This window comes from Neolamprologus brichardi, chromosome 13 (genome assembly GCF_056152115.1).
Source record: "Neolamprologus brichardi isolate AB-2024 chromosome 13, ASM5615211v1, whole genome shotgun sequence".
Taxonomy (NCBI): domain Eukaryota; kingdom Metazoa; phylum Chordata; class Actinopteri; order Cichliformes; family Cichlidae; genus Neolamprologus; species Neolamprologus brichardi.
In genome coordinates, this window is record NC_142116.1 from 722176 (window position 1) to 748695 (window position 26520).

The 26520-nt window shown below is 43.0% G+C and overlaps 2 protein-coding genes across 8 annotated transcripts in view; one reads left to right on the forward strand and one right to left on the reverse strand.

The window, feature by feature from the left end:
• Nucleotides 1-4018: 4018 nt before the first annotated feature.
• On the reverse strand, nt 4019-18465 carry sncga (synuclein, gamma a). Of its 6 annotated transcripts, XM_087849914.1 has the most exons (8): nt 18278-18357; nt 15686-15770; nt 10786-10985; nt 6900-6941; nt 6628-6755; nt 6223-6249; nt 5120-5176; nt 4019-4360 (listed from the first exon to the last, which is right to left on the reverse strand). In XM_087849914.1, exons 3-7 carry the CDS (start codon nt 10904-10906, stop codon nt 5120-5122), a joined length of 375 nt encoding a protein of 124 aa, XP_087706040.1. In that variant the 5' UTR covers nt 10907-10985; nt 15686-15770; nt 18278-18357; the 3' UTR covers nt 4019-4360. The 6 variants fall into 6 exon arrangements, with proteins under 6 accessions (XP_087706040.1, XP_087706039.1, XP_087706041.1 ...); XM_087849913.1 differs by lacking the exon at nt 15686-15770 and having other exon boundaries at nt 10786-10988; nt 18278-18465; XM_087849915.1 differs by lacking the exon at nt 15686-15770 and having other exon boundaries at nt 18278-18371.
• A 2497-nt stretch (nt 18466-20962) lies between these two features.
• The window catches only part of mmrn2a (multimerin 2a), a 28531-nt gene continuing 22973 nt past the window's right edge, over nt 20963-26520 (forward strand). For both annotated transcript variants that reach the window (XM_087849926.1, XM_087849927.1), the window contains exon 1: nt 20963-21176. In XM_087849926.1, coding sequence (XP_087706052.1) covers nt 20974-21176 — 203 coding nt within the window. In that variant the 5' untranslated portion in view covers nt 20963-20973. The remainder of the gene's footprint in view (nt 21177-26520) is intronic.

Consider the following 26520-nt stretch of genomic DNA (forward strand, 5'->3'; position numbering starts at 1 on the left):
GGTCTTATACACGCAGGTGCGCTCGTCCCCTCAGGTGATGGGGGACGAGAGCCGTTCCCGCCCTGCTGAGGAATCAGGCGTGGCTGCCACACAGGACCAATCATGTTGGTGTGAACCCAGGCGGCAGTTGAAGAGTGACAGTGAGGAGCAGTAAATAATGCTGCACATGTAAAAGTCACAGCGCCTGCGGTCAGAGCTACGAGCATCACCTACAGGCTCTACAAACAATGAGAGGTGTGTCTGCATATTTAAGTGACAATGACACACTTTATTATTAATGCTCATAATTAAAACCTGTTTTCATAAAACTGCATCAGGACACTGTGGGGTCACCTCAGTGAGTGTGTGTTACTTCTATGACTGTGTGTTGTTGCTGTGTGTCGACACAAACGTGTCTTCTCTCATTGGTTCTGCTGGTTTCCTGTCACACGGCTGCTCGGTTCTCACACTGTTGTGTTGATGAGGATCTGGTACGTGATTGGCTGCTGAATCCAGGTGTTGCTCTTAGCAGATGGTTTATGGGTTGGACCCGCCCAGCTGTTGTTGAACGCCTTTCCACATTAGTTTAAAGTAACCATGGAAACCAGGTGACAGGACAAACTCACCTGCAACATGTTCATGTTGATCTTATAAGCTCATTTACAGGAGTCAACATAATTTCACGTCTTCAGTAATAAAATATTTATTTTAAAAAATGAGATAAAAACAACATTTTTAAATTTGAAATATATAAAAAAATATATAAATAAATATTCATGTTAGTCCACATTTTGAGACTAAAACTCAAAATCTCAAACTAGCACAATAAGATAATACAATATAAAATCCAAAACATTTAACATTCCTGAAAACCCTCTCCTGTCTGATCATTTCCTGATAACATTTACAATAATTGATTACACAGCAGTGGAGAGTAGACGTTTATCACAGTAGACGTCTTTCTGAAAGCGCTGTAACTAAGTTTAAGAATATAATCCAGCCACTGTTATCATCGTCAATGCCCTGTACCAACACAGAGCAGAGCAGCTATCTGAACGCTGCCCCAACAGAGGTCGATTATCTTGTTAATAATTTCACCTCCTCACTACGTACGACTCTGGATACTGTAGCTCCAGTGAAAACTAAGGTCTCTAATCAGAAGTACCTGACCCCGTGGTATAATTCTCAAACACGTACCCTAAAGCAGATGACTCGTAATCTGGAGAGGAAATGGCGTGTCACAAATTTAGAGGATCATCATTTAGCCTGGAGAAATAGTTTGTTGCTTTATAAGAAAGCCCTCCACAAAGCCAGAACAGCTTACTACTCATCACTGATTGAAGAAAATAAGAACAACCCCAGGTTTCTCTTCAGCACTGTAGCCAGGCTGACAAACAGTCAGAGCTCTGTTGAGCCAACCATCCCTTTAACGTTAACTAGTGATGACTTCATGAACTTCTTCACAAATAACATTTGAATTAGAGAAAAAAGTAGCTGTGAGTGCATCTACATAAGAAGGGACAGTGTTTGCATCCCACCATCCACTGCAAGGACACAGAGATGTGAGTTTAGTCCTCATACAGCAGAAACAAGTAGTCTGGAAACATTTGGTCTATATTAACTTTTCTACGTGTGTTGTGTAGATCTTCACAGTGCAGCAAAAGTGGCCCAAGCATGGAGCCTTGTGGGACTCCTACGGAGGATTCAAGCTCAGCAGATCTTCGGTATACACTGTTATGATTAAATCATAAGAGCTTCTTCAGAAAGATGAAAACGTGAGTTTCATAAACAGATTGTGACTGGCAGTATCAAATGGTTCTAGTCGTTTCTGTTTTTCCTGCTATATGTTTCTTTATTGTTTAAACTCAGTTAATCTTGAAGTAAACTTAGCGAGGAGTTTCTTCAGCTGCCACTTTGTGACAGAAACACCCATCAGCTGCTCTGCAGAGAAACAGGTTTCTCTTTTGTTAAGTGACAGTTTCACACGATCATCAGCAAGAAGTAAAAATACTCGTCAGGAACGCCCTGCAGACTGGAACATCGCTGCACCTGAAAACATCCAGTCAATCTGGAACACAAAGCTTAATCAGGTCAGGAAACAAAGAGCAGACAATAAACGAACTGAAAATAGAAATGCATTCCCAACGCTGGGAACGTTCAGCAGCTCAGCAGGTTCATTATCAGCAGGTCAGTCACATGATCGGGTCTGAAAAGAGCATCTTAGAGTTTTTCAGAAGTAAAGAAGAGCCGAGGTTCAGCAATCTGCAAAAACTCTGTGAAAATCACAGTTTTACAGAAGTTTATGTTCTGGGTCAAAACTCAAATTCAAAGTGCAGATCAAAGCGTCAGTTACAATTAAATTTAAAATTATGATTTAGAAATTCAAATCAACACAATCATAAAAAAGATGATCTAGATTCATAATTTAAAAAATTTCTAAACTGAAATAAAGTTCAATGTGAAGAAAAAATGTAAAATAATAATTTGATGATTTAATGTTAAGACCCCAGACGTCAGATTTCTGAGGGTTAATATAAGAAAGTCATCGCTCTGGGGAAAAAGTTTAAATGATGATAAGAATAAAAAGCTTCGCTCTCCTCCCGACAGCAGGACGAGCTTGTTGCTGCACATTTCTGATGCTGGCAGACGTCACAGCAGCAGCAGCACATGTGGCAGCTTCAACATCTAGATTATAAACAGTGTTTCGATTTTAGCAACTCTGTTAAAGGAAACGCAGAATCACTTTAAAATGAACACTAGTTAATCAAATATTTAACATAAAGAGTGCAAATTTACACATCACATAGTTTTGGCACTGGCCTTAAACCAGGACAACAACATGTCAGGTTAGGGCTGTGTGCAGGCAGGAGTGGAAGTAGAAGGACCCAATGTGCAGACACTCGGAGGCGGAAAGTAACTCAAAAACTCAGCTTTTATTGCTGGATGGCAAAACGTGGCAAAAATCCAAATAAACTTACATGAGCAGGCAGACAGAACACACAGCATAAATGAGAGTAGATCACGACACAGAGAAACACAGGGCTTAAATACACAGAGGAGCAATCAGGGACAACAGGAGGGAAACACAGCTGGGCCAAATCAGGCCTAACGAGACAAAGGAAGCAAAACCAGACACATTAACATCAGACATGGACTTTCAAAGTAAAACAGGAAACATAACACAGACTCACAGGCAGGCACTATAACAAAGGGAACAGAGACGTGGAACCAGGGCAGACAGACACTGGTCGTGTCCAAATTCATGGGCTGCATCCTCCTGAGGACCCGGCCTCCGTGGTCTACGTGGGCCGGGTCCTCAGGAGGTCGGGTAGGCCGGAAGTAAACGGCTGGGGAATTGGACGGTCTAGCCTTCTCGATCTACTCCCGCCCTTAATTCAGAGTATTTCCGGTTGTCAGCGCCACGGCACGAAAATCGAAAATGGACCCGAAATCTTTCTCCGTTTTTTGTGTTCAGCTGGTGGGGTGACAGACGTCACCGAAAACGTCGAAGCACTTTTGCAAATATGTCATATCTTACTATCCCACCTTGTAAATAAACGTCACTCTTCATCAGTCAGTTGCCTGCATTTTGGGTCCTTTTCATTCCACTACACGACTGCTGCTCCAGCCGTGACACTTCTACTGGATAACAATCAGAGTTGTTTTATTGTGTTTGCTGACAGGAAGCAGGAAGTCAGTCACATGTTTACTCTGAGCCCCAAAGTAAAAACTTTATTGATCCAACTGAAAAATCATTTCATCAGCTCGTCTGCGGGCGGAAGACACGAGCTGAGTGTCTGTGGGCGACAGAGACGTTTGCTTTAGTGATGACACACAAACACTTTGTTTGTTTGTGTTTGGTTTTAAATTTAGCAAATCAAAATTCATTTTTGAAACATTTTTCCCCCTCAGAGCGTCCCGGGAAAACTGCGGACACATGAAGATGCTCCACAGCAGGGAAATAAAAGCAAAATAAAATCCTGAATAAAAACAACAAGAATGAATCAACGTTTCGTGAGACTGAAGACGACGAAGCTCAGAATGTTAAAACATTTTTATTTTGTTGTTAAAAATCAGCAACACATACAGGAAGTGTGTGTGTCAGCAAAGCCACGTGCATTTATGCGGCTTCAGGTATCCCTCTGTCAGGGGGCGGAGCCCAAAAGAAACCTGTGGTCCACAACAGCCAATGAGATGCAAGTATGGAGTTAAACTGACAGTGTATATGATGAGCGGAGGCGGCGTAACCATGGTGCGCGGGGGGAGTGATGAGGAGGGTTTCTCTTGGTTAATGAGGGGTCAGAGGTCAAAGGTTGAGCAACAGATACAATATGAAGATCCTTCTTCTTCTCTCGTTCGGTGACGGCAGGAAGTTCAGAGTCTGAGGGAAACCAAAAGAAGAGGAGAAACGTTTTGTTTAAAGCAGGTGAGGGTCAGCTGACGTGGAGCTCACCTGTGACAGGTACAGTGCAGCACATTTATCCAAAGGACGTTTGACCTGTAATGTTTTCTTTTGTTCTCATAATCATGGTGTGCCTCCTGGTGGCAGCTTCATGCTGGTTTATTTGCTTGTTCTCTGTTATGATTAGCACCACGTTGGTCTTATTGGGGCCATGTTTGTTATTTACAGCTAACAGAGCAACGTGAAACCTGAAGGGCTGTGGGCCTTTACACCAACATCACACAAAGTAACACAGTATCCAGTCAGGTAAAACTACAATGGAGACAGACCATTTACCATTTAGTGTACTGCACAGAAATGCCACCAGGGGGCAGCAAGTGCTCGTCTGCTGAGCTGAGACACTTACAGATGCCATCAGCACCAGCAGGTGATCCTTCATCTGCTCACTCATGTCCATCAGGATGTCCGATAAGAGTCTTTGAACCAAGGTAGAGGTGTTGTTATCTACTGACTCTGTCGTTTAAAAGGATGTTTGCATTTAGACGAAGTGAACCGCTCCAGCAGTTTGACACAGCTGACATTAGACTGATTAACTACGAGGGGGAGTGCTTTGTCAGAAAGTGCGATCAGCTCTGCAGAAAAGAGAGCACGCACTCTGATCGTATGAGGATCATTATCCTCCTGCTTCCCCAAAACTCTGCAGCTGAAACATCACCACTCTCTCATGGTCTTTCTCACCTACTGTGCAGCTTCTTCAGTCTGTTCTCCTCCTGCGTTTGGTTTTTGGAGCTCAGTCTACAAATCAGAGAGAAAACAGGTCAGTGCAGCACATGTGTCCATAGACAAAGCTGCATTTCTCCCCAAAACAGAAGCCATTAACACAACACTGATGACATGAATAATCTGCTTGTGGTTTGACTCTGAGACATCACTTTAAAGGTTCGCTGATGTAAAATAGATGCAAATAGAAGTTAAGCTGCTTATTTTTGGGAGAAATGAAACTTTGGAGCAATCAGAACGACAGCGTTCAGAAATCCAGAAAAGTAAGACGAAGCCAAAGTTGAGCAAAGGCGAAAGAAAAAGTCGTGTTAGTTAAACAACCGCTGAGATCATCGTGATCATTTCCAGCTCCTACTTTGGTTTTTGTTGCTCCTCAAGAAAACACGGCTACATACGATACGTCAGGAAATATATTAGTTACATGTAGTCATTGTCTTCATGGGTGCAGAGTTGTGAGTTGTTAACAGAATAAAGAGCAGCATCATGCAGCCGTTTCCTGTTAGTGTTGTTATTCATCGTCAGCTTTCAGCCTCTCTTCTGCTTAAACACCCTTCATGCAGTTTCTCGTGTCGTAGGAGCAGAGGTTACTGTTCGAGTCCCTCTGATGCTTCCATACTTTACATACATATTAAACCTGGAAATACTGAGACGGCTTTAAGGGAGAAACGAAGGGTCAGAGACGGATCATTAAGGCTGTCAAACATTCAACTCAGAGTTCTCTAGATTCCACTTTTTTCTTGTAAATATCCTCTTTGTCCACATTTTATTTGTTTTATTTCACATATCTGCTGGTTGTTTTACTGTAAATTTGCTGGTTTCTTTTCTTTTAAGTTTACAGTGTTTTTGCTTCTTATTCTGTTATTTTCCTTGTCCAGGACCTCATCTGTCTGTTTTAACTTCATACGCAGCGACAGCAGGAGGACTTTATCTACACTGATGTCCAAAAAATCCCTGAAATCTTTTCTGATCTGAAATGTCTGATTTGTGAAGCTGCTCGATGTCAGATAATCAGGCAAGAAGCTTCATGCCATGCCACCCCTCCCCCTCAACCAATCAGGCACCTCCTCAGGCACTGGCTCCGCCTCCTCCTGTTCTCATCCAATAACCAGAGAGTTGGAAATGACAAAGGACAAAAAAAGTTACACACAAAAAACAGACTATGTGAATAATTACTGCATGAATGCTGAACAAACTTTGACTCAGTATGAATATAATGAAACTAATGCTTTATGTGAATCTCTTTTTTTGAATTCTGTTACAACTTTCAAAATTTGGTTTAGAAATATATTTTTGTAATTTTGTTAATGTGCAAAGTAATAATAAATAACTGTGTAATAAAAGTTTAACCTTTATCTGTAACACGAGGAAAACAAACAGGTTATGTAAATAAAATAACAACAACACAAAAGCGAGACGCCTCAGTTCTCATTTATATTTAACGTTTATAATAAGCTGACATCACTCACCGTGCTAACGAATCCGGTTGCCGCTGCCGCATTCTCCACCCCCTGCACCGTTGCCTGGGCAACCTCATTGGCCCCAGAAACAGCGGTGTCGGCCACGACGTTAGCCTGTTCGGTCGTCTTCTGAGCCACTGAGACAGGAAACAGGAAGTCAATGTTTTTATTGTTTACGTTTTAGAGTTAATGAGAAAAAGATGAATTTACAAACTCGTGATTTGGATTCTTGCTTCATAACTTCAGTACAGTACGTGCTGTTTGCACTGCAGGTGCTTTACCTGTGTTCACACCTGTCACCACTCCCTCCATCGTCTTACTTCCTGGAAAAAAAGAGAGAAAACCTTCATGAGAAACGTGTGTTCATCTCATTGTTCCTCTCTGGCTCTTCCGCCCCGTGCCGCCCCTCCCTGAGCCGGGTTCTTCCGGAGGTTCCTTCCTCTAAACGGAGTTTTCCTCCCCGCTGTCACCGAGTGCTCGCAGGTCTGTTTGTTGGGCTTCTCTCTTTACTGTACAATATAAAACAGCACAATGCAACTTGTTGTGTTTTTGTGCCATATAAATAAAATCAAGTTGATTCGATTCACCAACAGTGGCTGCAGACTTGCTCACTGGCTTCTCAGTGCTTTGCTGATGGCTTCATACGATGTTATAATTATAGTATCATTTAAAATATTACTCCTTAACTATTAATAAATTAGCGCCAAGTTATCTTAGTGAACTCCTGCTAGAGCACTCAGATCTGCCACTTGACTACTTCTGACCCAACCCAGACCTCGGCTGAAGTCTCGGGGTGACCGTGCGTTTGCTCTGACCGGGACGGTGGAATAACCTTCCTCTCGACCTCCGCGCATCTGTTCAAATCACGACTAAAAACCCACTTATTCAGTCTTGCCTTTCCCTCTAGTTAATATTTCTTTTATGATTTTATATCATGCACTTTTATGCTCATTTACATTCTTGTTTGCTCTGTACCTGTTGCTTTCCTGTGCATCAGTGACAGCTACCTGCTTTGGTCCTATTTCTATTATCCTCATATTCTCTATCTTACTTGTTAAGCACCTTGGCATACCCTTGGTTTTTAAGTGTGCTTTATAAATGAAGTTTATTATTATTTATTAATGTTCATTCGTCACATCAGCGCAGTCACAGCCGTGTTCATGGACCCGATTATGAGTCTGGATTTCAAACCCTTCCTGCTGTTTCCAACGATTAAAAAGGCTCCAAAGAATCAGCCCACAGCTGTTAGACCAGACAGTTCACCTTCACCTTTGTTATCATGAAAAAGCACCATTATCAGACTCGGCTGTTTTGCATGGATAAAGGATGATGATTGTTTATTGGTATGAATAAAAGGCCATTCGCTGACAGCAGCCAATCTGCAGCCTCGTTAATTATGCATCATCTTTGCATCTTTGAGCTTCTTCCTTCCTGTAACTTCAAACGTCAGCGCTGCAGGGAAACAGCCGCCGAGTTTCCACTTTGTTTGTGTGAGATCAGCCGACAGCGAATCACAGACAAAGAGTCCGTTCACTGCGACCCGTCACATGTCCGAGCAGCTCGACGCCCACTGGCTGAATTACAACCGAGTCTGAATCGTTTCCAAACAACATGAAGAAGAATGCTGAATGCGTCCACCTCGCTGTGTCTGATCAGAGGCAGCGCGGCGTCCCCAGAATGCTAATAAAGAACAAAACCAGGGGAGCAGAGAGTGGGCTGCCTGGGCGCAAAGTGGGTGACATGAGTGAATAATTCAGAGAGCTCCGTTTATCTGTGAGGTAGAAACCAGGTCAGCCTCCGTCTGTTTAAAACAGATGTTTGCTTGTTGCTCCTGGTTTGATTCACATGAGCTGTGGTTTGTGTCTGAGCTGCTTTAATGTCATTAAACATCAAACAGCACACTCTGTTCACTTAAACCCCACAGATGACGAATCATCCTTCAGCTCTCAGAAGCTTTTACTCTGAAACCCTGAGCTCGTCTCTGACCTTCCTGCTCGTGGACAGGATCCAATCTGGATCTCTGAATGCAGACGATGGTCTTCTGTTCGTCACACGACCTTCAGCATGAACTGGCGCCGTCTGCACCCGAGCGCGAGCCGGATTACTGCCTCAGGTAACATCCACCATAGAGGGTCATAATGGGCGGGGCTTTGGTTGTGTTTTGGCCACACGCTGAACAAGCACGTTTTCAGAAACGATGAAGTCGCATGCATGGACCTGCATCGCCGCAGTGACGAGAGTCTCTGGATGAAGAAGAGCGAGAACTCGTCTGAGGGACTAAATATGTCTTCCTGTCTGGGAGGGCCTCGCCACTCCTGCTTCGCCTGCTTCGCCTGCTTCACCTGCTTCACCTGCTTCGGATCAGTGGACGGATGAAATCGTGCTGCAGCAGCAGATCAGGATCCGGTCGCAGCGTCGTTCTGACGTTACGCTAACCGGAGCTGCGATCCATCAGGAAGAGCTGCACTTTAAATCATTGAGCATTCAGCTTCCTGTCGCTCTCTTCCTCCCTCATTGATTTTAACGTCCTCCACTCAGCCCTCCTCGATTTCCTGCACAAGAAATCTCAGTTCTTTCTTTCCATTAGTCTGTTGTTCTGCTTTTAATAAATGCCACTCAGTGTTGGGGAGTAACAGAGTACACGTGCCGCCGTTACGTATTTAAAATACTAAATATGAGTAACTGTTACTGTTACCGTTTAAAAGGTGGTAATCAGGATACAGTTACTTTGTTGAAATAAAGGGATTACACGGCTATGCCCTCTCTGTTTTTGGTTTCCACGTCGGTGGAAACCCAAACAAAACACACATTAAGAGGCTCAAATGTCCGTGTCTCAATCTCACGTCTCATAACGACGTGAAGAAATATTTTTAACATGATTTAATATGAAGGCAACAGGCAGAGTTGCAGGCATCGCCCTAAAGCATGCAGCCTGATGGGCAGTGAAGCCCAGCTGTGAGTAAGCTGTTAAGACTCGACTGTGTTCCTGTTTTCCTCTGAAACAATAAGCTCTGTTGGAGCAGCCTTTCAACGCCTCGTAGTTTTCAGCTACGAGCCGACACGAACCCGACGTATTAGCCAGAGGTCCCTTTACTACGGTTCAGAGCCGCGGACCTGTTTTATATATGAGATCACTGCAAAAAGTGCAGCCTTACCTAATGTCCACCTACTGTTACTCATTTATATTCAGATTTAAATCTAGCTGGTGTTGGTGTGGAGAGTAACCTTCAGTAATAAATCACATTCATGTAGCTGTAAACAGCATGATAATATATTAAGTAATCCAAAGTATTCAGAATACGTTACAAAATACATTTTGGGGCATGTAATCTGTAATCTGTAGTGGGATACATTTTAAAAGTAACCTTCCCAACACCGATGCCACTCTTCCTCCACCTCCCCTCATCTTCCCTCGGTCTGTCCCCCTTCATGAGGGATGGGAGGAGGATGAGGAGGAAGGGGTGAAGAAGGACAAGAAAGAGACGAACAGCAAGGAGAGGAGAGGTGGAGGAGTGGGTGTGTCTGTCTCCGTCCTGTTTGTCCTTCGGTGTTGGATTTCACTCGTCCTCCGCCCATGCTTCACCCGTTGTCCACCAGGAAATGTGAAATTTCAAGTGCAAAGTAGTTTTAGAAGAGAGTGAAATTCAAAGTTGGAGCAGAAACTGAATCCTGAAATATTCACAGAAACACGGACAAAAAGAAAAGTGCGATTCATCCTGACGCTGTGTTGAATCTGCAGATGGAAAGATGGAGGGATGGTGCTGACGTTCACTCCGCCCCTCCATCGCTCAATTTCCAGCAGAGAGAGGAAAGTTTCCCCCCTCACCCTCTCACCCTCTCACCCTCTCATCCTCTCGTCCCTCATCTTTCATGCACAGCGTCAGGATGAATTGTGTCTCCCTGATCTGTCCTTCATTCACACTAAAAATACTAAAGTTTAACTTCCTGTTTTGCCCCTCCCCCTGCCTCCTCCTTTCCTCACAGTGCTGTGATTGTTTTTTACTTTTTCATCATATTTTCTTTCTCTCAGGTTTTATTGTTCAGCTCCACCCGTCCCTCCTTTTATCTCTTCTTCTTAAACGATAAATTATTTAAATGCAGCTTCCTCGTCTTTCTCTTCCTCTTTTCACCACAAATCTAATTTTACTTGCATCCATCTCCTCTCACCAACGTAGATGACCCCCTCCTTGGTCTTGGTGGCTGCCTCCTCCACTCCGGCCTTCGTCTTCTCGGCGGCGGCGACGACTCCATCCTTCGCCATGGAGAATCCCTTCTTGAAAACGTCCATGATGCTTTGCTTGTCTTCTGCTGCTGCTCCGTCTGCCTCGGGTGTCTCGCCTCTTCTCGTCTGCTGGGATCTGTTCCTCCTGCTGATGCATAAGAGAGAGAGGGTGGAGAGAGGGCATGTGAGGAGAGAGGGCTGCTTACGAGAAAGGGAGGGAGGGCGATACGTGCAAACAACTCTGGATTCATGTGGTGCAGAAAGTGAGTCGGAGATAAGAAGGAAAAGGAGAAAACAGAGGAAATGCTAAAACCATAAATGTCCCCAGACCTGGAGCTCAGACTTAAACACACAACAGAGACATCACTGCTCAGAAACACCTGCAGGGCGAAAAATGGGTTTAGATGTTTTAAAATGGGAACATCGGCGTTGGTGCTTCCTCCTTTTTCAGGTCTGGAGGATTCTTGGTTTAATCAGGAAGCTGAGTAATGACGATGTCCCACAAACTCGTGAAATATAATATTGGTTATCTCAGGACTGTCACTTTACTCAGGCTCAGGACTTTAAAGGTAACTAAAGCTAAAGGCTCCTGATTATTGGACTGTTGGAGTGAAACAGTGTCAGAGGCTCCCTGGCATCTGTAGCTGTGCCGTCGACTCCATTAATATGGAAACTCCATCAAAACATCTGCAGGGTTTCATGCTAAGGATTCAAAGAGCTGATATTCGAGAACGTCTCAATGAGAACTTCTGTGCTGGACGTTTCCTTTGGTCATCTTTCCAACAGCTGCAGGAGACCAGAGTCCTCCCTGAACCAATCAGATCAGACATAAAATGATTCTCCACATTTTATCTGCTGTAGTGAAAACCTCAGCTGCACACGGAGCAGAAGGTACTCGCTTAGCTGCTGTTTGAGCGCTGAACAGAGCCTCCAATCAGATTAAAGGCAGCCAGCCTCCATCTTTCCTTCTTTAATGGTGAGATGAGACGAGGACACTGGGAGAAAACACAAAGCCAACTTCACCGTCCTCTATTTTTAGCTCAAAGCTTCTTCCATCAAACACTGTCCCTGTGTGCATGCAGGCACGGGTAATCCACTTAGACCAGCGTGTGTGTGTGTGTGTGTGTGTGTGTGTGTGTGTGTGTGTGTGTGTGTGTGTGTGTGTGTGTGTGTGTAATAAATTATAGATTGTACCATGAGTTTAATGTGTGACAGAAGAGCAGTGGGATCTTTTCACGATGGATCTGCTCCATCTCTGTATTCTCAAACAGCTTTGCATGACTGATAGTTCAAAATAATCCTTCTTTGTCTGATGCTGGGCCTTGTTCATTCTCTGGGAGCTGTTTTACCTCCCGTCTCTTTAAGCCCTCCCTAAAAGCAACATTCCTCTGGTTGGCCAACTTCTGGAAGCCTGCCGAGGGGCAGCACTCAGCAGTGTTGTGTCCACATAAGAAATGAGTAATGTTGCACCTCTGAGAGCTCGCTGTCAGGCCTTTACCTCAAAGAATAAAACTGACCTGAATTACAGATTTAATAAATATAATAAGAATAACTGTAATATCTCAGCTTCTCCCAAAGATCCGGTTGAAACTGTCATTGCTTGTGTGGTGTGAAAGCATGATGCTGGTACAACACTGAGGCGCGTGATGCCTCGAGTCATCGTCATCAGAAACTCGTCTTCTCTCTTTAACAGGAAGGACGACTCTTTAAAAAGCCGACCACGTAACTTTAAACCTAAACAGTGAGTGAACACGCAGCTACAGAACAAATGAAAAGAACCAGTGGCTCTGAGGACCCTCACCCCTCATTTTCACAACTTTACCGAACTTTCTAGGCCTTTGTTGGACTTTACACGGCATCGTCAGCCTTTGTTGGACTTTGTAGAAATTGGCAGACATGAACTTTTATCTTTTGGTGGTCAAAGGTGGAGAGAACCATGACATGTTTCTGGAGCTCTCTGGTGTCGTGTGGAAGTCCCGTTCGACCGCGGCGAGTCCGGCAGGTTTATGGAGGACGTGGCAGAGGAAATGATGAAGGAGTGGATTCTGAAACGAACCCGAACGTGACTCAGCAGAACACGGCGCTCTCTCCCACACTTACCCTTGGCTGCCTCACCTCTTCCCTTATTGGCTGACTGCAGGCGCCGAGCTATTTTTAGATGCACTTTATTTCATGTTTTCCCCACACTGATGGGCGAGGCTCATCAGCAGCACTGCTGTGGGTTACCGTGGCGATAAGAGCTGTTTTCTCAACAGTAGTGATCGATGCTGACCATCAGCTCTGCGCACACACACACACACACACACACACACACACACAGTAATGTTATACATTATTGATTCTCATGAAGAATTCTCTAATAGCTGCACAAAGACGCCTATTGATGGTTTGTGTCATTGATCCTCGTTGGGAAACCTGAGAGCAAGAAGCAGATTCTTCTGTTAGGTGAAAAACATGGAAGCTGATCTGATCATCAGTGACTGCGGCGCTTTGTTTACATGCAAATCACACTTTTAACCAGAAGTGAAGAATTATTCAGCTGATCAGCCTCAAATATGTCGAATATAAAACGTCCAAAAGGTTTCAGCTTTGTGGCCTCTCAGAGAGAAATGCTTCAAAAACATTTTACACCAAATCACTTTCCAGCGTCGTCTCTGTTATTAGTGACAAATCTCTCTTTACCGCCAAGCAGCAACAAGAACACGAAACCTGCAGTTCCTCTGACGTCCGACAGAGGGCGGCAGCGAGTCCGTCCCCATAGACTCCCATGTTAAACCTTCCATCAGAAACACGCGTGGTACAGAGTTTGGTCTCTGTGGATCACTTCCTCCTTTATAACACCTGTATGGAGGGACAATGTTTTAATAACTCACCTGTTAGCATTATTAGGGGCGTGGCCTCTGTGAGTGACAGGTGAATGGTGGCCAGTGTTGGGAAGGTTACTTTTAAAATGTATTCCACTACAGATTACAGATTACATGCCCTAAAATGTATTCTGTAACGTATTCCGTTACGTTACTCAATGAGAGTAACGTATTCTGAATACTTTGGATTACTTAATATATTATCATGCTGTTTAAAACTACATGAATGTACTATTGCTGTGATTTATTACTGTTACTGAAGGTCCGGGGCTCCGAACCGTAGTAAAGGGACCTCTGGCTAATACGGTGGGTTCGTGTCGGCTCGTAGCTGAAAACTAGCTTTACTTTGTTGTCTGGGTCAACTTTGCTAGCAGAGACAGAGAGAGGCGTTGAAAGGCTGCTCCAACAGAACTTATTGTTTCAGAGGAAAACACGAACACGGTGTACAGTCGAGTCTTAATAGCTTACTTACAGCTGGGCTCGTCAGGCTCTCTTCTTGGCTGCAGTGGTTATTATTATATTTACATGCTTCCAGCTCCCGTTTCTGCTCGATGACAGCTCGTACTTTTCCTTTTTCTCCCTCCCTCGCTCACAGACACATAACGGGTATGGCAGTCCATTCTCCCTGCAGCACGGACTACACTGCCCATGATGCTACATTCTTTAGAGCTATACCTGTAGCATTCTGCCTGTTAGCTTAGCACAACAACAACAAAAAGGCCTCTCTCACCCAGGAAACACGCGCAGAGAGAGAGCGTCGCCCTGTAACCATGGCAACCGTAACGCTGCCTGGAACAACAGAACGTAGCTGTCAAACAAAACCCAAACAGTCCTGACCTGCCACAATATGAAACAGGGAAGTACCGCCGTGTAATCCATTTATTTCAACAAAGTAACTGTATTCTAAATACCACCTTTTTAAACGGTAACTGTAACGGAATACAGTTACTCATATTTTGTATTTTAAATACGTAACGGCGGCACATGTATTCCGTTACTCCCCAACACTGATGGTGGCACAGGTGGTTGTAGCTGCTAGTTGTCTGCTAGCTGTTGGAGCCTTTTAGAGCATTTTTAGTGGCATCATGTGACCAGTAATATCAGTGCATCTGAGGAGGCGGAGCTCCAGTTTTGGTGAGTGAAATTCCAGGAATCAGCTGAATGTTGCAGGTATCACCAAGCTTACTGGGCATTATCCAATAACATGGTCACGTCTTAACAAACAGCTAAACCTTCAGAGCCAGGAGGCGTGGCCTGTCGGCTCCGCGTGTCCGTTCTCTTCTGCTTGAATTTGAATCCCAGCAAAAAAAACCCTGAATACTAAACTGAGATGTGTGGTGCTTTTCAGTGAGCGTGATTATTGGATCAGAGATGTTTGTATTCACACTGCTTCAGCTGCTCGCCTTCAGGACACAGACGGACAAAGGGCTCTTTAATCCAGATGAAACAGAGAATAATGGGCTGGAAAATACCTCCAACACAACGTTAGCAACTCACACACACACACGTCAGTTACTGCCACCACAACAATAAAATAAATACTTTTCAGTGTAATTATGACTCATGTTTCAGTCTTCAGTGGGAGTATTGTGGATTATTGATGACGCGCTTAATAAAAATACTAAACACTGTATTTTTGGTTTGGGTCTGTAAACGTCACGCATGCTGTTGCTTTTAAAGATTAACATTAAAACATTAAAGTTTTAATGTGGAGAGTCATAGACATGAAGTTTGATGGTGCAGTGGTGAGAGTGTCATAAACATGTTGGTTGGTTGAGTCCAGCACGTGTGTTAAAGCTCATGGATGAGTCATCGAGTCTCATGATGTTTTCCTCCCGACGAGCTCAGGACTGAACCTCCGTGAGGAATCTGACGGCTGATTGAGACGCAGCAGGTTGAAGTGTGTGTGTGTGTGTGTGTGTGTGTGTGTGTGTGTGTGTGTGTGTGTGTGTGTGTGTGTGTGTGTGTGTTTCTCACATGCCTGTTTGTGTTAATTATATTTTCACAGCTGTGGTGACCTGCATGTTTCTGCAAAGACAGCAAAAACTCAACATCTTCAGTTCAACCTCACACACACACACACACACACACACACACACACACACACACACACACACACACACACAGTTAAACATGGATCACTGAGAACCAGGATGTCCTGGTGGTGCGTTCACTGACAGTATGGAGATTCTTGTTCAATAATAATAATCCACGTGTCATGGATGCATTATTCTTGTGAATTCTTATTGGCTGTTTTTATTTAATACAGGTCAGGTGACCCTTTTTGGGTTTAACAGGACGCCGAGTCAACGAACGTCTGGGTGTCAGAACCTTCCTGAAGCGTCCCGCTCAATGGAGGACGCTCTGTCCCCCTCCCTGAACTCATTATTCAATCTCACTGATTTCACAGCCACACACAGCATTCCCCGTTTATGGACGACAGAGCTGGGACATCAAGGACACTCCGACAGTATCATGGATGTATCTCTCCTGTGTGGACCAGTGTTTTTGATGTTATTTATGGGGAACATAATTGAAATTGGAGACTCTGTATTGTTTGTTCTAAGCTAAAAGATTATTCTGTCGTCTTTGTGCACTTTAAGCCTGTTTTCAACTGTTTTCTTTCCTTTACACGGTTCCTGCACAAACGTCTTGTTGTGTGCATTTATTGATTATTGACCATTGGCTCCAGTTTAAAATAGCCCAATATCCTAATACCTCATTTGTATTAACTCATTAGTGATTCATCCTTGTTACAAATGTCATGCTGAAGCTAACAGCAGGGAGCAGCAGGTCAGCTGATCGCAGCAGGTCAGCTGATCGCCGCCTGCACACAGAAAATTCTGCTGGTAAAACAAATAAGTTCGATTATTTCTAATTCTCAGAATCAGCTGACGTGTTTCACCTTCAGACCGTTCCAGAGTCAGAGGCCTCTGCACTGGGATGAGGTCTGCCTCAAGGCCGGTGGCGAGGGCGTAGATTTGGTTTTGGCGTTGGTGGGGACCAAGCCCTGTTTCTTTTTTTTTTCCTTTTTGTTTTTGCTTCTTGATAAAAGGAGAAACATACTTGCCTACATGTGTGTGTTTTAAACCATTTAAAATTACAATTCATAGTTTTATATGTGAATTATATAAAGTTAAATTACTATTAAACAAATGACTGACTAAGTATTTCAGGCTTTAGTTTATTTCAGTCATATTTCATATAAATCTGATATCATACAAACATAAAAACAGCTTCAAATAGAGTCATGACAATAAAAGACTTTAAGGACTTAACAACATTACTTCAGTTACACCAACATCTCTGACACATCAGCACTAAGGCAACACTGAATGACCTGCTGGGTTTGTCCATAAACTACTCGTCTAAGACGACCACAGAGTCAAAGATCTCTCAGCAACATTCAGGCTCTGTTGCTCCGATCAGATCAGTGAGCTGGATCTTTTATTCTAAACATGAACTGTTACAGCAACAGACATGGACACAACAGCTCAATGTCCAAACACAGGCTGCTCCTCTCACTAACTGAGATAAACTGCTGCCATGTTGGTTTTACATCTGTACTGTCCAGTCTCTGCTGCTGGACCTCAGACATGTGTTTAGTCTGAGAGCACTGAAGCTTCTTCCAGCCTCAGCACCTGCGTTTTATCCTCAGATTAAAATTATTCTGTGCTTGATGGGCCTGACCTTTGACCCTGGCTCTTCCCCTCTGACTGCACTGGGACATATTGCCACCTGATAAAATAACACACTGATTCGTGCCATATAAAAAGTGAGACAATTCAGATTCTTTGTCAAATAAACACTAATGAATCAGTTTACATCAGCAGACTAACAACTGTCATGATAATAAACACGAGTTAATCTACATCACCAAATCATCAGTCAGTGACCTCTGACCTCTTCACCTCTGAGCTACAACATGGCAGAGCTGCCTCTGTCAGCTGATCAATAACAGTGAGACATTCACATACATGCAGCCACACATGTGCTTCAAATACAGTCATGAACCAACATCATCCAGCTTCACCTGTGATCTTGTGTCACCATCACTCTGAGCTCTGTGTTGGTTCTTCTGTCACAAACAGGACAAACATGACAATAAGAATAAAACGAGCTGCTTCAGTGTTTCTGTCACTTTGTGCAGATCTTGACTCGTCAGTAATGTTTGTAGGCTGAGTGCATTTTAAAACTGCAAACTGCACAACAAGGTGGATATTTGCAAAATCATGACTACCTCATGATATTTTGTCTCAAAAATTAACCCTATGAATATGTCAGTGCCATTAGGAGGAAATTATTGTGTCACCAACATTTTAACGTTAAACATATAATGTTAACAGCCTGTAAACTAATATCCTGCTGCTCGAGGCCGTTTTCTCTGACAGTTTCAATCAAAATGAGAAACGCTGCTCTGAGACTGAGAGAACTAACAGTGCTGCTGTTGTGCTGTTAGTTTCCAAACACGGTATCCATGGTTACAGTTTTAGACTGATGTGGCCAAAGCCTAGCATAGCTGTGACGTTATTGTGACACATTTCATGAGTGAACTTGACTTTAAGTGACTTACAGGTTTCTTTGAAAAACACTTTCTTATATCCAGCTTCTTCCTCTTTGCTGCCGTCCTCCTCTCCTCCTCGCAGCAGTGTTGCCAACTCCTCAGTAAGGAAAATCGCTATTGGCTGTCCTAAAAGTCACTAGAAGTCGCTAAATGACGTCATCGCCTAATTTGCATAATTGGTCATGCTAATGTAATTGTAATCTATGTTGTTGGAGAGAGAAAAACCATCGTGGAAGAGACATAAAGTGAGTAAAAAACGTCCTAAATGCATTTAGAGTTTATTTAGAACTACAAATTAAATTTCTTTTAGCAATTATTGTTTTTTTAATGTCACAATTCCAACCCTGCTCCTTTACCCGGGCTTGGACCGGCAAAAGTGACCCGAAATAGGCACTCTGGTGGAGTTACTTTGAGTGTGTGTGTTTATAAGTAGTTTTAAACCTGATCCACAAAACAGCATAAGAGTAAAAGAAGAACTGACTGCGTTACAGCACCCGCTGCTTGTTGAGAGTAAAAGCGATATGCGCTTTCACGTCTGTTTTTTTAGCTAGGGGGTCTGAAAACTCGCAAAATATAGCGACAAAGTCGCGAAGTTGGCAACACTGCGTCACAGCGCAGGTTTGCCGCTGCTGAAACTAAACAGAGCTCCCTGAAAGGCTCAGCCAATCACATTGGCCATATTTGTCACATGACGTAGGACTCCAGTAGAGGACGTAATTTAACTCTTTCTGCACCGCTGGGTGAATGAGACGCTGACAGATCGTTTTTTTTTATCTTGTTGTTCTTTACTCGAAGAGATCAAATTATTGGTGAGGACACGCCCCTTCCGTCCATGCCAAATCTACGCCCTTCGCCGGTGGGCTCGGAGGCAGAGCAGTTAATGTGCAGGAAGAAGATTGTTGAGCTTATTTTGTTATCGCAGCGAGCAGGAAATGTCCCCCCCAGGCCGTTTTCTGCACAAACACGAGCTGGGACAGCACAGGAGGCAGAAATCTTCACGTTTCCCCAGAACTCAAATCTATAGACAGAGTTTATGGAGCTGCTGCCCCCTGCTGGTCACATCTGCAACACACAGCCTGGGCTCAAAGTAGAGACTGCAGGGAGAAAAAAAAAAGAATCAAAACATCACATAAAAAAGTAACCATTAAAAAAATACACGTGGCACAAATGAGCCCAACCAACAAGAATCCCACAAGACGAACATTTGGGAACATTTTTTGTTAGCCTTCAGTGGGGCCACTTATTAGTACAGTGCCGGACAGGACAGGCAAATAAAAGAACAAAGAACAACAGTGACCGAGTGTTAATCACAAAAACAAAGAATCGCCACAATAAAATGAGTCAAAACGGCACAAAAAGCAAAAGCTCAACGAAAACCACACAAAATCATTTTATCCACAATAAATCACACAGATAACACAGATATGGCCCGCACGTGCACAATCCCTCATTAGTATTCTTCATTTTCTCATTCCTCCTCCTCCTCCTCCCCCCAGCTCTGAAACAATGCACGGAAACGACCCCCACCCAGAAGACCAGCTGCCCCCTCCTGGCTCCGGCTCCAGGTCGGCCTCCGTCACTGCGTCCTGCTTCACTTCACCTAAATCAGCTGCAAACACGAGAAAATAAAACTGTCAGAGTGAGACGAGGTCCCATACCTCGGCTTCTACTAAACGGATTTTAAAGTAGAGTTTGTTTCAAATCCAAACTGAATCAAACAGAAAATCATGAAAATAAAAATCGAGTTTTAGTTTCTACATCTCGGCCAAGATCAAGACTTTAGTTATTTTAAATTTCTCTGTATTTTAGTTTTGTCTAAAAATGTGCATAAAGCAGGTGCACAGCAGTGCCCTGTGTCCTGGAACAGCGACCTCTGCTGCCACAGCTGGGTACTGCACACAAACTAAAGTTTAAGAGGAGCAAAGTTTTAAACAGACCAGGACAGAGACGGAGGGACGTTCGGCTTCAGTCTGGATAACAATGAAAATCCTTGACCTGAAGGAGCTGCTCAAAGAAAATGTCCTCACGTTCAGGTAGAACACTCACAGCAGCTGCAGCACAAACAGAAAGGAAGGAGGCGGGTGGATTTCCCCTCCTCTTATCACTCTGCACAAGCACAGACCCCGAGTCAGTGAAGGAGTCTTAATGGAGTCAACAAGGAGGTGAAACTGTGCTTAATGCGTTCACACAGAGAGCAGCAACAACGTTACAACGCCCACTGAAGCCTTTTATCAAGCAGCTCAAACACATAAAGTACCTCAAAGTGTTTAATAAAGCAGGTAAATAAATCCAAAATGCTACAAATGCAGAAAGCTTTTCACTCACAAAAAGAAATGTTCAGAAAACATTAAATGACCTGAAAATGTCTCCAAAGCGATGCTGAAAACACTGAACACAGCAGGAACCCCGGGGGGGCCAAAAAACACGGGACCACCGTGAAAAGGAACCAAATGAAAAGAGAGACGTGAAAAATAAACAAAAGATCAAACCTACAAAACAGGAAGTTTACTGCATGAATGAGTGTCGATCACACTTATTGATCCGTTATAAACGCAGAGCTGGACCCGGGCGGAGGAGGAGGGGAAACGTGACTAAACCCTTTCCTCCTGCAGAGGAAACAGGAGGCGTGACCTCCCCCCCCCTCCTCCTTCTCTCTCCTCCAGCTGTTTAAAACCGGCTGGCGCGTGAGCCACACAGATGCAGACATGACGGCAGTGGGAGAACTGGTGCTGGTGCTGGGATTACTGGTGAGCGCTCACTGCGAGGTGAGAGCACGAGACCCCGAGGTGGAGGAGGAGGAAGGGGAGCTGGGAGGAGGAGGAGGAGGAGGAGGAGTGTTCCCCCCTCACCCCAGGACGACCGAGACCAGCCCACTGGGAGAGACGGGGAGCAATCCGGCCCGATCCGGGTGAGTCCATGAACCACTGCTCCTCACTGCAAAAGAGAAATAACTTCATAGAAAAAACGTTTTTTTGTTTCAGTGAAACTTTTCGTTGCTGTGAAGTTTTTTTGATTATTATTATTATTTATTTGGCATTTCTGCTTTTTGTTTTCATAGTTCACATCTGTTCATTTCTACTCCTTCATGGTTTAATCTTTATTTGTGAGTTGCACCACTTCGTGCTCATTTTGCATCCCCTGGTGTTTTTGTAACATCATTTTGTTTATTTTGAGTTTGTGTGGTATTTGGCATCCCGCTCTAGGGTAGAATAAATCCTCCTCTCTTTGGTGTTGGGTCACAAACGTGACGTTAGCGCGAGGCTTGAATCAGCGTTTGTGTCGATGTGCTCAGAAATAAGACGTCTGGTTGGGATAACATTTCCTGCTCTTGCTTCCTGTGGAACATCGGGAACAATGAGAGCGGCTGTGGACTGAAGGCTGTGACTTTGGAAGAGGCGTCCTCTGATTCAGCTGAAGCTTGAGATAATCTTTGGTTAGGCTGTGCACTCACAGCTACGTTTGCAAGAAGCTCTTTGTCTTTGTGGCTGTTCTGCAGTTTGTTTTGTCGGCATGTTCAGACACGCTCACCGCTCTGGACCTCACACGCTGATCTGCATCTTCTTCACGTGCAGGGCCTCCTCTTCATCGGCTCTTTGTGATAGGTGTAAAGTTGAGAAACAGCTTTGCCCTGTTGACTCTGTCATGCCGGCATAATTTTAACAGGCTGCAAACACATGCACGATTCATGTCCCCTTAAAGCTTGTGCTCCAGCTGATGGTGAAAGAAGTCCTTTATTCCCACCAACAAAGTGTGGTTCAGATATGAGACGGGGTCTGTGGACACATTAATCTCTCGTATCTTTGGACTTGAGTAAACGTCTCCTGTTTAATTCTGCATGTCATCACTTTGGTTTCTAATGGCTTTGTCATCATTTTGCATCCCTCTTTTACTTTGCTTGTGATTGTCTTTGCATCCATCTGATGTGTGGTAGTTTTCTTATTTATGCCTCCCTGTCCTGATTTTGTTGTTTGTTTGTTTTTCTTCCCATTTTGTGAACATTTTGTGTCCCGTTTGGTTTGGCTTCTCCTTGAGGTCATTTTATAGATTCACTTGATCCTTTTGCAGCACTTGTATTTAAGGTCATTTTATGGGTTCAGTTTAATCATTTTGAACCTCTTTGACATTCGTTCATTTCTTCTGCTGCGATGTTGCTTCATGTCTGCTTGACTTTTTGTTAACTTGACGTTTTTCCTCTTTTATGCTCATTTTGTCTCCCCTTCTTCATTTTACACATTTGGCTGTACTTCCAGGTCCTTTTGGAGTAACTGTGACATTTTATTATTATTTTACTTGGTTTGTTTTTGAATTTGTAGATTTTCTTTCTTGTGTGCACATTTAAGCAGCTTTTCAGTTATTTTGGGGCCATTTAGCCCCCTGTTGGTAGTTTTGTGTCTCGTTTGAACTGCCTTCGCGTTCACTTTTAGAGTATTTTCTAAAAGACAACAGTTATATGAGGGAGGACTCTCTGACAGTGAGGATTATCTTACAGTGTTTGTTTTTCCTTCAGTCACATTTCATGATGTCTTAAGTGGACGCTGAGACGTGGAACGTGTTTGTTGGAGCTGAGACTGACAGACTAAATAAGAGGATTAAATCTCCAAAACGCTGATTTTTTTTGTTTTTGGAGCACGCTCAGAGGCCTCGGTCATTACTCCGACCCACATCCATCCTACAGATTCCCAGATAAAACGATCCCCCGGGCTCTCAGCAAAACAACCCTCTATTAGCTCTTTAAGTGCCCCCATCAGCCCCCATCACCACAACACTAATGACACAGGCGGAGCTCTTTGTGCTGTAATGATAACAGCTCCGGAGTCGGAGGGCGGCTGACTGTGTACATTTTCATCAGAGGTCAAAGGTGAACGGATAGTTTTTGATTCCTTCATGTCGAGGCTGCAGACGTGCTGCAGGAACATTCAGACCCTGAAATAAACACGTTATTGTATTTTATTCAGTTTTTTATTTGTTCTCTTAACAAAGCGAGTCTCTGTTTTTTCTTCTTTTTCTTTAACCCTTTGATGTTATTTGAACAAGATGCTACACTGTGCAAAAGTCTTGAGCTGGCCCTCATTTCTTGACAGTTAACTTCCAAGAACTCGGACTTCCTTCCCGTCACAGTTCTTCCTGAAGCTCTTCCAAAGTTCTTCTTTGGACATTGGCTGCTTTTTCAGTCCAGTCCTCACACCTGACAGATGTTTTTTGAGTCTTGGTCATACTAAATATTTACTTCCAAGCTAAACTGCTCCATGTGTTTACACAGTGTTGCACAGTGCTGTGTGTAGATGCATGCTGTGCTCTTTGGTTGTTCTCTTGTTATAGAATTTTGTGTCTGCGGGAGAAAATGGACTGAGCGCGCTCAGATTTTTTAATTCTTTCTCTTTGTGTGCTTCATGTGCGCATGCCTCCAGGTGACTGTCATCAGCGGTCAGATAGCATGTCCTCCTCATCGTCAGCGCTGTAATCGATGATCACGCAGGTGTGTCAATCTGGTATAAAAGTAATGGTGCAGGATGAGAAGTTTAAAGTGTTTAAGGGCTGCACATGATGATGGGTGCAAAACATAATTTAATATTCATCGTGCTTATTTAAAGTGTGCACAAAGTCTCAGGAGAGCGCCGCTTCATGCAGCACCGTCTGCAGCCACATTTTCATTAAACTGACTGCAGACCCTCCTTAACTCTGCAGGATGAAGCCTTCGCATCTTCCCTCAGGGCAAACTTCGCGTTGCTGAGAGTGAGCTCTGTGTGGTGTTGTGACATATCCGTCCTGACCTCCTGCAGCCTCGTTATCCACATCGAGGCTCTTTCACAAACAGCCTTCAGATATGAACCTGAACTCTCGGCCTGCAGCAGGAACCTCAGCGGCCCGGCTTGTTTTCCTCCGCGTCTCTCGGGATGACTCTTCCTCGGAAACGCTAAGATCTTAATCTTGTACGCTAACCAAAACAAATGCGCACACAGCTAAACGCGGCGGTTTGACAGACCGCAGCTGTGACGCCGAGCAGATCTGAGGATGTTTGGTCCACGATGTTTAAAACACAGTGACACCCCCTCCTTAGAAAATGACTGACAGAGTGAAATTAAAACCACTGACTGGATGTTTGTGTTGGAAAAGCCCAAATCTCTTCAGGCTGACTCACACTGAACATGTCAGTGCTCCTCTTAAAAGGTCAAAAACACACTGTAACATCTGAACCGACAAAAACCCCAAACAGCTTAATAAGCTGATAAGACGACAGCCAGGAACGAGTAAAACTGTTACAAAATGCTGTTATTAATAATGCAACAATAATTATTAATAACTGCAAGGAGACACAAAATAACTTGAAAGATGGGAAATGATCACAAGTAGAGACAAAATCTCAAGAGGATGGAAAATAAAAACCAAATGACAGGAAAAAAAATACTATGAAGGTGTAACATGATCACAAAGAGACACCAGGTAACTGGAAATGGGAAGCGTTTGTTAACAAGGAGATGCACAAGACATGAAAAGGGATGCAAAATGAGGGAAAAGGCTAATAGAAAACGAAATAGTAGAAAATTACGGAGCCCCGCAGGGGACATGGGAGAAAAAAAAATTAAGACGGACTTTTGCGAGATCTCGCAAAAGTTCTCGCAAAACAAACTCGGGATCTCGCAAAACTTTTGCGAGATCTCGAAGCTAACGGGAGGTCGAGACCTACTACAGCCGGGAGGAACACCCGAAAGTTTTGCGAGATCCCGAGTTAGTTTTGCGAGATCTCGCAAAAGTCCGTCTTAATTTTTTTTTCTCCCATGTCCCCTGCGGGGCTCTGTAGAAAATAACAACAAAGGGACGAAAGTTTGTGCAAAGAGATAGAATATGGCCCAAAGTTAACCACAAGTCTAATGATGAGAAATAAATGACCAGAATGAATGATAAATCACCAAAGGGATCCCATTATATAATATATATAATATATATATATTATATATATTATATATATTATATATATTATATAATATAATATGTATATTATATAAAACTGGTGATAAACAGATTGGTATCTTTACTGCCTCAGTTTTCGAAGATTCTTAAAAAACAATTTGCAAACAAACTAGATTCCTTTATTGATAAATATGATTTATTGAATGATCATCAGTTTGGCTTCAGAAGAAATCGTTCAACATCTCTGGCTGTGATGGAATTTATTGAAAATACGGCTGTGGATAAAAAAACATGAAAAACAGTTTGGGATAGGTGTTCATTGATTTACGTAAAGCCTTCGATACGATAGATCATTCGTTACTTTTACAGAAGTGTGAAAGGTAAAGAGGTGTTTGGTTAAATAGTTACTTGAATAATAGGTTCCAATATGTGAGTATTAATAACATGAAATCTAAACTTGTGGAGTTCTGCAAGGATCTGTTTTGGGACCTAAGTTATTTTTACTTTATATAAATGATATTTGTACAGCCAGTGATACTTTAAAATATGTGATGTTTGCTGATGATACAAACTTATTTTGCTCTGGAAAAGACATAAAGAAATTACTGAAAACAGTGGAAACAGAACTCATGAAGTTAAATAGATGGTTTGTATTTAATAAACTATCATTGAGTGAAAGTAAAACAAAATTTATGTTATTTGGAGGTAGTAAAAGTAATATTAAAGTAAAATTGAATTTAAATAATGTTGAAATTGAAAGAGTATATGAGACAAAATTTTAGGAGTAATTATTGATGATAAACTTTGTTGGAAGCCCCACATAGAACATAGTCTGTTTCTATTCTTTATAAAACAACAGATTCTTTGAATAAGAACTGCCTTCATTTATTGTATACTTCCCTTTGTTTGCCTTATATGACCTACTGTGCAGAAATTTGGGGGAACACATACAAAACATATTTGGATTCAATATTTAAATTGCAAAAAAGAGCTATTAGAATAATAAATAAAGTTGGATGTAGGGAACCAACCAGTCTTTTGTAGGATATGTTAAAATTCATGGACATTATATATTCTAAAACTTTAGAAATTATTTATCGAGTGATGAATAAGAATGTTCCAATTTGTATTTTAAGTATGTTTCAACTAAGAGATGGAAAATATGATTTGAGGGGGTCTTCTGTGTTTGAAATACATAAAGTGAGAAGCAATGTGAAGTATAGATGTGTGTCAGTTATGGGAGTGAAGTTATCGAATGGATGAACTGAAGATGTGTTTTTCTTTTTGTATCATACAAGGTAATAGAAATTTGGTTTGATGAATAAGTTTGTGTTGATTTAATT

Excerpts from the sequence above, each read along its gene's own strand:
- sncga (XM_087849913.1), bottom strand. The coding sequence starts at position 10,906 with ATGGACGTTTTCAAGAAGGGATTCTCCATGGCGAAGGATGGAGTCGTC. Across the intron at positions 6,942-10,785 it reads GGAGGGGGTCATCTACGTTG|GAAGTAAGACGATGGAGGGA; the intron begins GTGAGAGGAGAT and ends CTTTTTTTCCAG. Across the intron at positions 5,177-6,222 it reads CGGAGCCAGTGCCTGAGGAG|ACTGAGCTCCAAAAACCAAA; the intron begins GTGCCTGATTGG and ends TCTGATTTGTAG.